The sequence below is a fragment of the Cryptotermes secundus genome, unplaced genomic scaffold (assembly GCF_002891405.2).
Source record: "Cryptotermes secundus unplaced genomic scaffold, Csec_1.0 scaffold83, whole genome shotgun sequence".
In the NCBI taxonomy this organism is placed as follows: Eukaryota; Metazoa; Arthropoda; class Insecta; order Blattodea; family Kalotermitidae; genus Cryptotermes; species Cryptotermes secundus.
The window spans coordinates 179421-196850 of NW_019719357.1; the positions used below are offsets into that span (position 1 = coordinate 179421).

A 17430-nucleotide genomic window follows, 5' to 3' on the forward strand; every position below is an offset into this window, starting at 1 on the left:
CCGGCATCAGTTTTTGGTGTGTCTCTTCGTCTGATGCCTACCCTTTGACCTGTCCAGCAAGGGAGGCCCTGCCAGTAGCTACGCTACCGCTGGTATAGCTCTCAGGGTCCTTGGCATACTCAAACCCCCTCACCACAATGAGGTGGAAACACCAACGAGGGGGCATGAAATATATTTTGAACAATAATTGAAATGGGTGGGAAAAATTTCGTCATACTCCTTAATATCACGAAAATCTGTTAAGATCTTCTCATCTGTAACTGACAGAAAGTGGCGGTGAGGTTAAGTAAAGCTATCCCTGTGACAGGCCGTGGAAGCCCATAGGGTTGTAAGACGTCGAGGCTCCCACATTTTCTAGACAATCGGCTCACATGGCTGTTAAGTAAAGTTATCCCTGTAACAGGACGTGGAGGCCCATACGGCTGTGAGACGTCGAAGCTCACACATTTTCTCTAGACAATCGGCTCACAGATGGAGGTGAGGCTGTCAGCTTTACGCGCCAGAAGGCCGCCCTTTACCCCCAGGAAGATTCCTGGTGCTCATTTCTGTTAGAGGGTGAGTCGACCCCAGGGCCATAGTGCACAATGTACTTCCCAGCACCTCTGTCTTTCGCGTGGGCGATATACAAGACTGCGACATGAGATTCAGACTATGAAAAATTGCTGAACTGACACCGTTTAGTCGGGTTGATAACTACTAACGTTTCGAGGAGCGTTAGTACTTGACAAAATTAAACCGAATTACATCTCATCACATGGAATTCTCTGTTAGGACGCCGGTAGGAGGCGTAAAGGTAAAGTTGTCCCTGTGCTTAACTAATTAAACACTACGCCATGAAGGCGTATGGCGGAGTGGATGTACAGAGCCACATTTTTTGGGCCTCGGCACTAGTTGGAGGTGTGGTCAGCTTCATGACCCGGCCGCCTTACCCCCGTACCCATTGGATAGAAGGCTGGGTGAGCCCACCGGGACTCGGAGAGGTTTCAAAACCAAATCCCGTAGAGATCTCTCGTTTACAAACTCCTAACAACCCTCTTGATGGCCAAATATTCTAGTAGGGACCCCGTTCTCCAATACCACCAACCCACGGTATACCCATAATGTACCACACATCCTTACCTACAGTAAACAGACAGGCGTGTTAGAGGAATTGCATAACCTACAGGCGTTGCTAAGATGTCTGAAACGGCGCTCCGACTGTAAAGTAAGTTCTGTTCCTGTGGTACAGCACAGAACGCTACTAGACGGAAGGTGGCGGGTTCGATTCCTGATGAGGTCACTGGATTGTTCAACTGACCTAATCCTTCCAGCCGCACTATGGCCCTGGGGTCGACTCAACCTCTAACAGAAATGAGTACCAGGAATCTTCCTGGGGGTAAAGGGCGGCCGGCGAGTAAGACTGACAACTTCACTGCCATCTGTGAGCCGATAGTCTAGAGAAAATGTGGGAGCCTCGACGTCTCACAACCCTGTGGGCCTCCACGGCCTGTTAACAAGGATAGCTTTTACGCTTTACCGTACACCGTAAAGGATAATCCTATTGACGCTGTGAACTGAACCGGCTAAGAAAACAAGCGATCTTATACGAGAGGAATATTCATAACAGTACTAACAAAAGTTCGTCACTGAGCACCAACTGAAATACCTCTTCCTCTTAATATAGGTATAATCTCGATTTCCTGTAAACATTACCATGGCCGACGTGGGGGGTGGTCTGCCGCCACCAAGGTCCATGGATTTTTCAAAAAATAAACTGAAAAATAACAATATCAAAAAATTAAAGTCATTCTTTTAATATCGTTTATTCTTCTATCATGAATATTGTACAACGCACAATAATGAAAACAGCCCCAAAAAGCTTAAACGTAAGGAGTACGAACTTCTGGGTTGCACCGCCACCTACTTCGGAGGAACGTATTGCTTCCATCTTCAGGTTCGAAGACTAATCTAAAGAAGAAGGCAGGAATAAACCGGCGTTCCTCCGACCTACACAGCGTCACGAACCAGACCTTTAATCATAACTGTGAGAACATCAAATCCAACAACGGCTTAGACTGGGGCCACACGAGCGCACAAAATGCGTCCGTTGTAACGAACATCGTGACGTCCGTTGTAGAAATATACAAGAGAGGCGAATGCTACGCTTTCATCTGGCTCCATTGCAGACAAAAAACGGCGCACAACATTCTGCAACTGTGTGGTGTCCTCAGCAACGTCCGTCATAAAGTACGTTCGTTGCAACGGACGTACTTCGTGCGCTCCTATGGCCCCCGCCTTAAGCGCAAGTTCACAGAAAGATTTTGTGACTGGAAAACTGGTTCTCCTCTGCGCCACTGAAAAATTTGGAGTCGGCCTTGGGTCCTACTGATACACTCCCGCTGGATTTCCCAAAATTGGTCCAGCAATCTTTCGCAAACTCATAGACATGAATTCTGCCTAAACAAACATCACCGCACTCGGCTCCTTCTGCCTTTCCCAAGGACGTACCTGCAAGGCTTCCACGCATGTCCGGTGTAACTGCGCGGGTAAACATCGCAAAGCTAAAAAATTATTATTCCTGTAACAGGCCGTCGGTTGTCCAGCCCGCAGCCAGTCGCCATACCGACTGCGCTATCGTTTCAGTCCGTCCTTATGCTTGTCACGCCATAAAGACGTATGGGGGGAAAGGAGGTATAGCTTCATCATTCTAAACCTCGGCAGTTTTATCCCAGGTATCCATTGGACAGGAGGCTGGACGGGCCCCAGAGCCGGTTTGGGCGCCGTGGAGAAAAATATGGGCTATCCCGGCTAGCGGGAATGGAAGACAGTCAGTATTCTTACACCCGTCAACACAACAATTTCCTGTACAAATACAGATAACTGGCAATATAATCTTAAAAACACATGTTTCGACCCTTACTGGGCCATCATCAGGTGTACTGACTGTGCTAAGGTATTAAAGTTGTTTTCCAATACGGATTCATATTTTGAAATGGCTGTAACATGCGTCATCCAATGCAAATGGAGGAGAGATCAGCTTAAAGCTCCGTCCACTTTATCCCGGGGGAAAGAACCCGACATACCCATTGTATAGGAGGCTGGGCGAGCCCCAGGGCCGGTCTGCACACTTTGGAGAAGATAAAAATCTCTCGCTACTGCCGGGAATTGAACCCCGGCCGTCCAGCCGACAGCTAGTCGCTATACCGACTGAGCTATTAAGTCTCGTCTACAGCCTGAATGCTCTCCTCAGGGCCAAAGTCTGAAGATCCCTCGATCTCAGTAGCTACAATTCATTCGCTGTTTTCGTATTGGCTTATGACGTCACTATTAATTATACCCTCGCCAAAGTACAAATCGTAGCAAATGCAAATGAGATAAAATTAAATCAAAGCTTATTACTACGTGACACAAATATGAACTTCATAGAGATTTCCAAACCCAAAATCGATTCACGAAAATGAATGTAAAGCAACAGGCAAAAGAGAAAACAGGAGTAAAGCAATATAGGGGATACATCCAATCTCTTAAAAGGGAACCAAAAAAGAAACAAAGACACGGATTAATGTTTTTGAAAGCATTACTAAGTATACTATCAAATTTTCATTACGTGTCATGTTAGATAATATTTTAGATACGTCCTCTTTTCAATGACGACGACGTAAGCTCCGCCCGGTGGCTCAAAACTTGAACTATTTGTACCCAAAACGCGGTACTTCATTATAATGACAAACAGAATTCCAAACAAAAGTAAAAGAAAAAATACAAAAAAAAGACTGAGGGGTAGTACGTATTCCCTCCCCCTAAGGGAGAGATATATTCACAGGAGGGATGAAGTTGGAAGGTGGTACTTACCAGGATACTGCCATAATGTGGGCGGAGTAAGGGCGGGGTTATGACTGGCAGTCGCCGCCCATGGAGCCAGCCCATTGGTCGATCTCTCGTCGCACTGGGACTGGAGTACTGCTGAACAAACAACAAGTAAAACCAACATGGAGGAATCAGGCAAAATGGTTTTACGCAAACAGCAATGGCGTGAGCTACAAAATGTGGCCATCTCACTACCGCTCAGGCACGGTATCAATTTTATTCTTTATTTTCTTGTTTTGATAATATTAAAAAGGAATTAAATGAAATACGCCATAGGCCGCCGAAAATATTAAGAACATGTGAGGGGTGACTGAGAACAACTCTGCGAATTTGTAACAATATGGGCCCTATTATTATTTCTCCGATGAAATGAACGCTTTTATTGAAAGTTACACGAACGATTCCGACGTCTCTACGGGCCTAATCTTATAAGGTCTATATTAATATTCATTCAACATTCTTCTTGTTCCTTATGAGCCAATATTACCTACAATGTCTAATCCATCTCAATATTGTCTATTGCCTATCCTCAAGTTCTATGCACACTCTTTGAGTGACCTAAAGTCTGGTATTCCGTAAACATAATTTGGCCGTGAACATTATAATCATCTGGGATGTTACGGCGTGTAGTTCCTCCGAAACGTCACCAGACATTACCGAATTACATAAAGCATAAAATAAATTTGTTCTGTGCTTAATTAAGCCCTACACCATGAAGGTGTATGGGTGAATTGATGTATAGATCCACATTTTCTTTGAACTAGGCACTAGCTAGAAGTGAGTGGTCAGCTTCACGCCCCGGCTGTTTTCCCCCCGATAAACTTCGGATAGGAGGCTGGGTGAACCCCACATCCGGTATGGACGACGTGGAGAAGAGAAAATTCTTGACCATACTAGGACTCGAACTCCGACCCCTCTGTCGTCCAGCCCATAGACAGTCGTTATACCGACTGAGCTATCCCGGCTCCCTATGGACTAGTAGATGGACATATCCAGAAAGCCATAAATCCTAAACGGAATGACTGTGGACTACTTTGGGGATATTTCCAGCGGGTACGAGAAAACTGGCTGACTCACATACGAAACAAAGACTTCTGGGAGGGACTTAGTCCCACCCCACTAGCAATTAAATGTCTTCTGGGATATACCACCGTTGCGGGTCAACAGACACGTTTCTGGAAAAATAAATGTTACACTCACCTACAGTGTCGAAGAACAAGCCACGGAAAAAAATTATATGAAGTAAATAGCATAAGATGTAGGTCAAATGTTCCTCCGAAACGTCGGTTTGACTTCCAATTGACTATATGCCAGAACTGATCATACCCGCAGATGTGAGGAACACAAAATCCCACGGCAAATTACCAAGTTACCTGCGGGGAGGGGCAGGATTGGTGGAAGGGGTGATTCAGGGACTTCACGGCTGAACCGGTCACTATGCTGCTGAACAGGTACACTGAACAACCACGGTCAGCAATCGTGGGGTCTGGAACTCCAGCTTGGACCCCATACGCTGACATACGGCGTTCACTCCGTCCTAGGTAACTTCACCATGAATGCCAGTCCCCTTCCAACTGCCCCCTTTTCCGCGCGTTCCCAAAGTGAAGCTGACCTTACCACGTCTGTCCGTCTGTAACGATTCCCAAACTGCGTGGAGTTGAATTTCGAGGTGTTTTACGAAATTGTATGGGCATGTCTCCACCTTGTCGCGGTAGTGGGGCTTGTGTGACTCTGTGACCTGGAGAGCTATGCCGGCGGTGGTTTAACTACCGGTAGGGTCACCCATGCCGGAAATGTCAAAGGGGAGAGTCCAGACAAAGTGATACCCTAGTCCTCCAGGTTAGGGGGTTGGACATGAGGCTAAGAACCTCAGAAACCTAGCAACCAGCCTCGGATACATGGAACATACGGGAAACGGACTAAGCAAAGGACAAGGAACAGTGATACTGCGATGGCAACTTGGAATATGAGATGGCCAGGCGATGTTGAGAACGAGCTGAAGAAGAGGAAGGCGAAAGAACGGATAGAGAAAATGAGGAATAGAGATTAGTTGAGACTGGCTCTAGAGGAGGGCTGTAGTGCCGAGTGGTAGGTAGGTAGGTAGGCACGCAGGTAAGTAACTAGGTAGAGAGGTAGGTAACTAGGTGGATAGGTAACTAACGTAGGTAAGTAGGTAGGTGGGTAGGTATGCGGATAGGTAGGTAAGTAGTTGGGTAGGCGGATAGGTAGGAACGTGGTAAGTAGCTAGGTAGGTAGGCGGATAGGTAGGTACGTAGGTAAGTAGGCAGGAACGTAGGTAAGTAGGTAGGTAGGCGGGTAGGTAGGCAGGAAAGTAGGTAAGTAGGTAGGTAGGCAGGAAAGTAGGTAAGAAGGTAGGTAGGCGGGTAGGTAGATATGGGCATGTTCTGTACTTGGTTACAGTCAGGACGCCAGACGCATAACATGAAGACCGACACGGGATTTCGCACAAACCTGGAGCGCATTTAACAAGGAACTCGCGGAATATTCATCGGAGTGGACAAAAAAAAATATTGCAAGGGGAAATCAAACTTGTGCCCTACTTCATGCCCAATGGGGCCCACGGTTTTCCCGAATGTCCTAAGGTTGTCGATATATTCAGAAGAATTCATACCGCCCCGTCCATATTACTCCTGCGTCTTAGCCACCGTTATCACTAACGGGGCGATTATAAAGAAAGGTTAAAAAGAGGTAAAGCTACCCCTGTAACAGGCCGAGGAGGCCCATAGGGTTGTGAGACGGCGAGGCTCCCACATTATCTATACAATCGGCTCACAGATGGCGGTGAGGTTGTCAGTCTTACGCACCGGCCGCTCTATATCCCCAGGAAGATTCCTGGTACTCATTTCTGTTAGAGGCTGAGTGGACCCCAGGGCCATAGTGCGGCTACGCCGCCGCGTGCCCCTGCGATTATAAAAAGGCCGGCATGGTAAGGTTTTCCTCTTCTCCATGACGTACAGACCGGGTCTGCAGCCCACCCTGCCTCATGTCCAAAGGCTACCCGGGGGGAAAAGAGGCCAGAACGTGACGCTGACCACTCGCATCTATCTAGTACCGCGGTCAAGAATGGAGGAGCTATACCACCACCGCCGCGTACGTCTTCATTGCACAGTGCTTAAGGAATTAGGCACAGGGCCAACTTCACATTTTTACAGAGGGGCCAACACTAAAAACTAAATTTCATACATCAAATTATGGATCATTTAATGATGCTAGCTCAAACTAATGGGTCTAACATCAAATGGTATGCTCTGGTGAACATGACCGTGGCATTAACTGGCGCAGGCTCGCCATCTTGACATTTCACCCTGAAATAAAAACAGACAAACCCCACGTACAATCTATTTACAAACTCCACGCTCCGACCGAGATTCGAACCAGAACCTCTTGAGAACAACCCATAAATTTTACATCTCGAGTCACCTAGATCAGTATTGGGCCCTCAGGCCTATCATGGTCGGTATATCGGGGTTCTATTCCTGGCAGGGTCGAAACAGATATGTCTCTGCTCCACAGCATCTGAATCTGTTCTAGGGTCTACCCAGGAGGTAAAGCGGCCGGAAAGTGAAGCTGAACACTCTCATTAATCTAGTGCCCCAATATGCGCAGCCCCACGCCTTACATCTTCACGGCGAGATGCTAAATTAAGCCTTTTTTTAAATGCTAGTGAAGTGGGACTAAGTCCCTTGTACCGCGCCCACTTCTGGCCTATTGTACAAGCCCCAGATGATAGGTGAGGGTGATTGTGGAGCAATTCGTGGAATGAAGATTGGCAGGGGAAACCGAAGTACTCGGAGAAAACCTGCCCCATCGCCAATTTGTCCAACACAAATCCCACTTGATCAGACCCGGGATCGAACCCGGGCAGCCGCGGTAGGAAGCCAGCGACTAACCGCTCTTGAGCTATGGCGCGGCCTTAATTAAGCACTTACACATCCTCTACGAACTCCAGGTCAGTATCTAAACGGAAGGAACTCTAAGGTAGGCCGCACACCGGCATTCGTCAAGACACGATGTCTGCGACATGAAGCAAAGAAAGGAGCACAGTTGAAACGAATGAGATTACGAAAACCGCCGCGCACCGGTCTGAGTCATGATGCTGACGAATCACGTGTGAAGCGAGACTGCGTGTTTTGTCTCATGTCTTGATGCATGTCTTGACGCAGTTGGTGTGCGGCACCCCTAAAACCACGGATATTCTTGACTCTTCCAACGATTTATACGGAATGGCCGAGATATTAGCTAGCGTTCGGTACAAACTCCTTTGTGAACATGCGCCTGTGATTATTCGTGGGCTAATTTCTCTACAGACAGAGCCCCCTACATTCAGACTGACTGAAAAGCGACCGTATCTTCTCCGCTTCCCTTTGACGTTTCGAGATATTCCAGAGGAAGTGAACATCTGCAGCTCGTTAACAGCAAACACTTCTCTTTGTTTGTGGCTTCCTTCACTCGCTCTAAGATTATGTGACTGGAAATAAGAGGAACAAATCGGCCATGGCCTAAAGCAAGCTTACGCTGCCGGAATCTGATTCAACAGTACGAGGAAAACCACGAAAAAAAAATATATCGTAGCATGTCCCCTGAAAGCCGGAATAGTTTAATGAGAAGACGGACGCAGCCGGAAGTAGATAAGACATCTGAGGAAGGAGGTCATGGGCCCTGCCTAGGAGGTCAGCGGCAGAGCACTACAGTGCAGATCTGGAGCCGTAAGGTTCTAAGGAATAGTCCTTGTTAGAAGACTGTAATCAGGAAACGCCTGAGTTGTAACATAACGGCCCAACAGCGAAGACCGAAGCCATGGAACACGGAAGCTGAGAAATCTACGGCATTGGTAGCCGTTACCAAACGCCAACGCTGGAAAGAGCGACAGCACTTTAGTTACTAGCAGTTAAAGAGTTTCAAGAGCCAAATCCGATTACCAATCTAAACCCAGAATCTAGTCACTGAACACGTGACAATATCATTAAAGCAGGTCTCAGAGCCGCGATATGAACCCGGGAATAGCGAATAAGAAAGAAGATGCTACCCGTTAAACTGCGAGGTTTGGTGATGAAACCGTAACGGTGATTTGTAGGTCTGCGATCCGACTGTATCGCCTCCAGGGTGGGGGTGGGGGGCACAGGGCACGGGCGCCCACTAATTAAGAAACTGAATGAGCCCTAAACCTCAACATAATCGAACTCCGCCTGTTAATTTCGGTTTCGCGTAAACTGCTGCTGGTCTTCGCCAGCACACTCACTTTTGGTCAGGCCCAGCGGGCCCATTATCATATTTTTCTGTGTCACAACTCTGTCGAGCTCGTATGATGTCATTTTACCGACTGGACTATGGGTACAACTTGAATATGGATATGATGAAACGGTCGCATGAAACTATTTGAAGAAACTAACAGAGAACTAACACCTTATCGTTGAGAGGTTTGCGTGCCCCAATGATCTTGACAACTATGCTGGCGGGAGCTTAACCTCCTAGTAGAGCACCGATGCCAGGACACACAGTTGGTGTCAGTCCGAAATGATGTCCCTGACCATAGAGGTTGGGGGTTGGGTGTGAAGCTAACGACATGACACCGGAAACTTCTACTATAAGGAATCCATTCAAAATACCAGGACCCACACAGAATTCTAACTTCAGAAAAGAAAACAGATTAAAAAATGTGGGGAATATGGGGTGGGAGATTACGTTCCACCGAAACGTCGGTACATGTTTATACAACTATATAGTGTCACATTCCAGAAGATCTGCTCTTTATACGCTCACATTCTAGGCTATCAGAGCTCTAATCTCATGTTTACGGTGCACCTGACCTATCACCGGCATAATTTGACATAAAAAAGGTAAAGCTGTCCCTGTAACACGCGGCGGAGGCCCACAGGGTTGTGAGACGTCGAGGCTCCCACATTTTCTAGACAGTTGGCTCACAGACGTCGTTGAGGCTGTCAGACTTACGCGCCGGTCGCCCTTTACCCCCCAGGATGATCCTTGGTACTCATTTCTGATGCTGAGTCGACATCCACACTACTGAACACGGCGGATGCTGGCCTCTGGGAACGCGAAGGAACGGCGTACTGAGGCGGAACTACGAGATTCCTTGGGCCATTAACTGGAGCGCCGAGAAGAGACCGTGTCCCAAAGGAAAACAATCACAGTAACTTCGGGGAAGACATTAAGAGCCACGAAACTTGGAAATACTGTGAGATAGACGCCAGCTGGGTTAGCTACGGCCATCACACCGAGGAGTCTAAATTCTATTTCCGGCAAGGTCAAGAAATCCTCCTCTACTCCACAGCGTCCAGACGTGTTCTGGGGCCCACTGAGCCTCCTACCCAGTGGGTACAGAGGGCTCTTTCCCTGAGAGTAGAGCGGCCGAGGCGTCAAGCTGACCACTCAAGCCGAGGTTAAAAATGCGTAGGTCTACTGCCCTCATACACCTTCATGTTGTAGTGCTTAATTAAGCACAGGGAAAACTGCTTTACGGTAAAAAATGAAACATACGCAACGGCTACCGAGAACAGCAATGGAATATACACCAAGAGGGCAAAGAGGCTTGGCAAAGGCCACGGAAATATGAAACGACACGAAAGGGTGATAAGTACTCAAACCTAGCAAGGACGCGGAAGAATATAGTATTTCAAGAGAGACTATCCGACAAGAAGACTATGAACTGAAACATTAGCACGCTCTCTCCGAATTTAATCCGCGTTTCATTCCATTATAAATATTTAGATCTGTCACTATCAACAAACAAGAACAAACTCCGTGGTTTTAGTCCGCAAGCGAACTACACGGACCGAGCGACCACCGCTTTTCGGCGTAGTACCAACTTTTGCGGTTAGAGGGTGTCGCGTGGTCAGCGCAACGAATCCCCACGACATTTAATTACGGTTTTCTAGACCGGAGCCGCTGTTTTTTTTAAAGTACCTCAATTATCCTCACGAGGCTGAGTGGACCTCGTTCCAGACCCACTAATTCTCAGAAAATGTGGTAGGGCGAGAATCGAAACCTGACCTTTAGATCTGTAGCAAGGAACTCTGACCACTAGACCACACGGGCGGTCGTCACTATCATCAACACTTCTAATTTTGATACAATCAAAACGCTTCACTTCCTATCATGATTTCGTCATGTTTCAATAACTGCTTTACAAAGACTGTACAGATATAGATACACGTATTAATATACAACAATTTTCCTTAATACTGTAAACTAAAAAGTTAACACCAAGTTTCCTGTGGAGTCGTTAAATGTGACTTATTTAATTTCGTAATCTACATGCCACACGGTCCACTGACTAGCTCCAATATCATTTCGTTATATGGGTTACGCTATTGTGACCACTTACCCTAAACAATAAAACAAGAGGAATAAAGGAGAACAAATAAAATAGCAAAGAAACAAACACAAAAAATGGAAACAAAAAATTAGTATCGCGTTGCTATAAAAACAAGAAATCTCCATACACTGTACTAAGTCTCTTCCTACATATAAGATACCGGTACATACAGGATGTTCCAGGAGAAAAGGTAAATATTCTAGGTGGTCACAGTATGGTTCATTCAAAGCAAAAAATGTATAAGTACATGTGTCCCATTCCGAACGGTTTCCGAGATGGAGCCATTTCACTGTACAGTTCCAAAGCTGTTGATAAGAAAGATATTACGTACTGTTTCTAACTCCGGTATTTTATGTTCAAGTGACAAAGTTGGTACAGTTTCCCTACAAAAACTACACCGTTAACATCAATGCAATTTGCATCTCGTGTAAGGACATGAGAAATGATCGAATAACCAACGAACGTTTCTGGACAAAATCTCGGTAAACACGTTCCCGCAGCAACGAATACGCAAGTAAACAATAGAAGAACGGTGTTTTCTATGTGGTCTGTGCCCAGAGGTTACATCGCCTGTGTCATCACGGTTGGAGAGCAAGTCAGCAAGCAGAAACACGAATCAAGCCATCATCTATACTTCCCGCTGCTTCAGCTAGTCACGTGATTAGATTACCCTTCGACCCTGAAGATGGAAGCAGTTTAGTCTTCCGAACTACACTGCGTTACAACCCAGCAAAGCCTCTTTATAGTAAAGACCATCAGAACGTGATATCCAAATAAAACCGGTCATCTGATGGTAACGAATGTTTGTCTTTATGATGGAATAAATACTTTGGAAGTTCCCTCTTGTGGGGAATTCGCTATTAACAGTTTAAAGAAAATGTAAAGAAAATGTAATAGGTAAGAGTTTTCTTGGTATTTCTGCTTCCTTTTCCTTCATTTCCTTGAGGGAGTTAAGGATGTGGCTCCAAATAACTTAAACTTATTTCACACTACAACACGACATTAGCTAGATGTAAGTGGTCGTGTGTAGCAAGTTGCGTTCTTACAGGCTCCATTTCATAACGAAGGGCTCTACGATTGACTTCTACAGCTGAGGGAAACATCTATGGAAGAAACGCTGGTTGGTTATTTAACGACGCTGTTACTACCGATAATGTATAGCGTGGAACTCTTGGTAGAATGAGAATTAGCAGAGGAAACGGAAGTACCCGATGAAAACGCGTCCCCGTGACATTGTGCTCCACAAAACTCAAACGACCTGATCGGGGATCAAACTTGGTTCGGCGCAGTGAGAACATGGCGACTAATCGCCTGATCTATGGCCAACCACGAGGGAGAGTCAGTAAATATGTCACAAATGGAAATAAAACAGCTGTAATGGACGTAATACGTTTCCTATGTGTAACTCTAGGTAGCAGCACAGTCCAGCTTCATGATAGTCTAGGTAACAGACGCGCGTGCGCATGTTCAGAGGCTTGTTTCGGTAGTCAAAATGGCGACCGTGTTTAAAGAGTGTACTGCGGAAGGGCACCGTTCTCGGGTACGTTTTTTGTACGCAAAACGAACTCAATTCAAAAAATATTCATATAAAAAATTTCTTGTTGAAGGTGGGAAGTGTTTGTAACGTAATACGGTTCACAACTGGGTTCAGAAATTCTCTCAAGGACGTCCGAGAGTAGCAGATTATGACCGACCAGGCCGCCCCTGTTGATATTACGACAGAAGCAAAAACTTCTACGCTGCGGATTTCGATGCACTGGCAAATGATGCAGCAAGTGCATCGATGTTGGTGCAGGATATGTCGAGAAATGCAAGTTTCTTCGTGGTTCGAATATCACATTTTACGTTTCATATCCGGGGGGCACGCGGTAGCGTAGTTGGTTGAGGCACAAGCCGGAAGGTCGCGCTATCGAACCCGATGAGGTCATTGAATTTTTTCAATTTACCTAATCCTTCCAGCCGCACTATGGCCCTGTGGTCGACTCAGCCTCTGACAGAAATGAGTACCAGGAATCTTCTTGGGGGTAAAGTGTGGCCGACGCGTACGGCTGACCTCACCGCCATCTGTGAGCCGATTGTCTAGAAAATGTGGAAGCCTCGACGTCTCACAACCCTACGAACCTCCAAGACCTGTTACAGGGATAGCTTTACTTAACTTCACCGCCATATATGAACATACTGTCTAGGAAATGTGGGAGCCTCGACGTCTCACAACCCTATGGGCCTCCACCGCCTGTTACAGGGATAGCTTTGCTTTTACTTTTACGTTTCATATCCATTTGTGACCTACTTGCTGACAGTCCCACGTATTGAAACTACCTGTGGAGATGTCTGTTTTCGTGGTGGATTTATAATGCACATAGAAGAAATGCATATTACAAAGCCGGGTATATTTTACATGAAAATAAATATCTGAAGCACACAGAATTAAGAATGCGAGTCAGATGACCGACTAACGCGTGTGGAACGCTTTAATGGATAACAAACACTAAAAGGGCTGAATGCCAAAGATTATGTCTTTGTGTTAAAAGAAACGGTTCATATCTATACAGTAATAGGCCACAACCATTTCCAGACGTGTTAATAACAATTAAGATTTGCACTGCATTGCGTGAGAAAGATACAGAAGGGGAGACCGGGGCTAACTGTGCGTTCTATGTCATTGCATTAAATTTCCGTTCTTAAATGTCAATGGTGATCAATGCAAGCGCCAGAATGTGCCGTGCCGTTACCACTTTCGTAAGTCTGTATTGGGTTCCTAGATTCTCCACAAGGAAAACGATGCTCCACTATCTAACACATCCTGTGTTAAGTTCCTGCATGTAACATTGAAACATTATGTCCAAAAAAGTGACACAGGTATGTAGTTCATTTACGTGAATCTGGAACATAAAATGTTTGTGTATCTGTAAATTATAAATGTATATCCAGAAAGGCTGCAAGGTACAGACAGCCAGAATTGTTCCACATAACAAATAACTGTGAATTAAAATAAAACTCTTTCTTCATTGTTTCAAGACTCCGCAGAATATTTTAGTGTGCGCAACGGATACTTCATATATATTCATACACTAACTGACAAATGGCAAACAAGCATAACAAACATTACAGACTTCGTCCAAGTAGCGTTAACACTGTATATTGTTGAGAGATACACGCACATCCGTTCGTAATGAGTATGGAATTCTACTGCACCTTTCGCTTTAAAATATCTCTGTATGTTACAAAATAAACCACGAAAGATTAAATTTTGTGTCAACCAGTCCCGGTCTCCCCTATCGGTCACTTGCAAAAACGTTTCATTTACGATTCATTTTAGGCCTCTGTCATTATAGAGTAGAATTATGGGATGACTTGGAAGGAAACCATACATGACATAACAGAGGTAGTAACCCGGTATATTTGTAAGGAAAAACTGAAGAAAAAGACGAAAAAACCTTAGGAACGACACTCGGTGTCTCGACCGTAAAGCAAATCGAGGGCCTCTTAAATATACATCGAGCGGCCCTGCCACTAGACTATTCTGTTGAAACTGACTGCGCTTTTACCAGTCGGTCAGTCAAGAAGGCAGGAACGCCTGCATAAACCTCTTCAGAACATACAAGCCGATATGGCTCAGATGCAAGCTGTTTCGAAAAGCCTATCGAACACACACACACAAATGGCGTTCAACTTACCCATTGCAGAGAGAGACGGAGGTGCTGGGGCTGCTACGAGATCTGCGACACTGCACTGGGGTTCTGGGGGCGCAGGGGCGAGCGGCTTCTGTTGTCTGCATGTAGCCGCTTGTGGGGGCTTCATGTCTGGTTTGGTGCCCGACGCCGGCATGTGGTCCTGCAGCCGCTGCCTTGCGACGGCGATACCCACGGGGATGGCTGGATGGACACACCACAACATTGCCACTTGGTGACAGCACAACAGAGTAAACTGTGCTCTCATGTATTGTGATACCGTGGGCCCCCTTATCACTGCAGATCGCTTCTGCATACTATCAGACTGTACGGTGACAGCAGGAACGGAAATAGCTTTACAGCCTCTCTACACCTACAGTAAGCTATAAAATGTTCCTGTACAGTCACGAAAAGTGCAGTTCTGCGCACTGTTGCAGGTCCCTATCAGGCTGTACGGTGACAGCAGGAAACTAAATAGCTTTACAGCCTCTCTGCAGCTACAGTAAGCTATAAAATGTTCCCGTACAGTCACGAAAAGTGCAGTTCTGCACACTGTTGCAGGTCCCTACCAGGCTGTACGGTGACAGCAGGAACCTAAATAGCTTTACAGCCTCTCTACACCTGCAGTAAGCTATAAAATGTTCCTGTAAAGCCACGAAAAGTGCAGTTCTGCACACTGTTGCAGGTCCCTACCAGGCTGTACGGTGACAGCAGGAACCTAAATAGCTTTACAGCCTCTCTACACCTGCAGTAAGCTATAAAATGTTCCTGTAAAGCCACGAAAAGTGCAGTTCTGCACACTGTTGCAGGTCCCTACCAGGCTGTACGGTGACAGCAGGAACCTAAATAGCTTTACAGCCTCTCTACACCTACAGTAAGCTATAAAATGTTCCTGTACAGTCACGAAAAGTGCAGTTCTGCACACTGTTGCAGGTCCCTATCAGACTGTACGGTGACAGCACGAACCTAAATAGCTTTACAGCCTCTCTACATGTGCAGTACGCCATAAAATGTTCCTGTACAGTCACGGAAAGTGCAGTTGTGCACACTGTTGCAGGGCTGAGAAGGCCTACCCCTCATACATTCATTCATTCATTCAAATCTTCCCGGGTTACTGATTTGTCAGAACTCTACTCGGATACGATTTTGAATTCTTGATGTATCGGCGACCCAAACTACAATGATTCGCGACCCTCTGTAATCCAGGGGGTCGCAATACACAGTTTGTGAAATCAGGACGCAAGGGGACCCATAAATGTATAGGTGGTTTCCGAAAACTGGAATATATGAACAAATTCTAGACCGCGTTCTGCACGTCACTTATGTAGAATTCAGTTTCAAATCTCGTCAATACAGAAGACAGTGCGTACACGAATACCAAGTGTTCTGCTTTGTGGGATGCGAGCACCGTAAGACCGACAGGCTTCACGCGCTGTCGAGACATCGCCGATAGACGATGAAGAAACAAGTGTCCACCCGGAAGAACCATTGCACCATGTCGCTTGTTCATAACCGTGATACCAGACGTCTAAAAAGACGCCAAAAGTTGAGTACTTTTTCTTGTGGGCTATTTCACGCTGAGGTCAGCATACAGTGACGAGCGATGACGAGTTGGAGAGGTTCTGGAAGGAAACGGCTTTGGCCTATTCGAGGCACTACACCTGTACTTTGCCTGAAGTGAGTGTGAAAGGCCACGAAACCTCTCACTGAACTATCTGGTGTACCGGCAAAGATTTGAACCAAGCACCTACCATATATGGGCACAGACAATCGGTACTAGTTGAACTGCGGGCTCTCTGCTAGACCCTGCAGAACCAGAAGATCTACTGCAGCTAACAACAAGATCATGATCCGCAGCCGGTTCCATCCACTCCAGATCCTCCCAAGACATGTATATCTAAATTCATCTCATGAAATAGTAACATTATTCCTTCATCCCTTCCTGCCTTAAATTTGATAACAATTCTAAAGTGATAATCCACTTTTCTGCTTCTTCTGGTTCTCATTAGGCTCTTTGGCATGTTTCCTTGGATGGGGGATCAGCCCTGTTGCAAGGCCGCTGCCTACACAGGAAAACATAAACGCGGACACACATCTGTTCATCGACTGGGATTCGAACACACGATCCCAGTGTTTGAGCAGGCGAAGACATTTCAAGCCTTACACAATGCAGGCATTGTGATGGGAGGTTTTCTACTTTGTTATGTATTTTCGTGAAAATCCTTCGGTGAGGAGACTGGGTAGGCACAAATCCGAGTGAAGATAAAACATATTTACCCTCGCGGTATATCAAACCCTGGTCATCCATATCACAGCCATCATTTCACTCACTGGGATACGGAATATTGGTCTCCATCTGCTCACGCTGGTTCCTCGCTCGTGGGTTTTTCTACCCTGAAGATGGAGGCGATACGTTCCTCCGAAATGTCAGTTCACACACACACACACACGATCTACACGTCGCTATGGGCTTAATGTTCCGTATCTTATAGGGACTAACTGGATGGCTTTCCCTATGTTCTCGTCCTGCTGGCGATCACAATGAGAAAGCTCGTGTGG

At 46.1% G+C, this 17430-nt stretch overlaps 1 protein-coding gene across 5 annotated transcripts in view; it reads right to left on the minus strand.

Annotated features, from left to right (window-relative positions):
• Positions 1 to 17430, minus strand: part of LOC111864377 (protein winged eye) — a 425251-nt gene that overhangs the window by 39275 nt on the left and 368546 nt on the right. For 4 of the 5 annotated variants that reach the window (XM_033751485.1, XM_033751482.1, XM_023851592.2 and 1 more), the window contains 2 exons: positions 14878 to 15075; positions 3832 to 3942 (listed from right to left, as the gene is read on the minus strand). In XM_033751485.1, the coding sequence (XP_033607376.1) occupies positions 3832 to 3942; positions 14878 to 15075 (309 nt within the window). The remainder of the gene's footprint in view (positions 1 to 3831; positions 3943 to 14877; positions 15076 to 17430) is intronic. The other variant, XM_033751481.1, reaches the window with a different exon arrangement.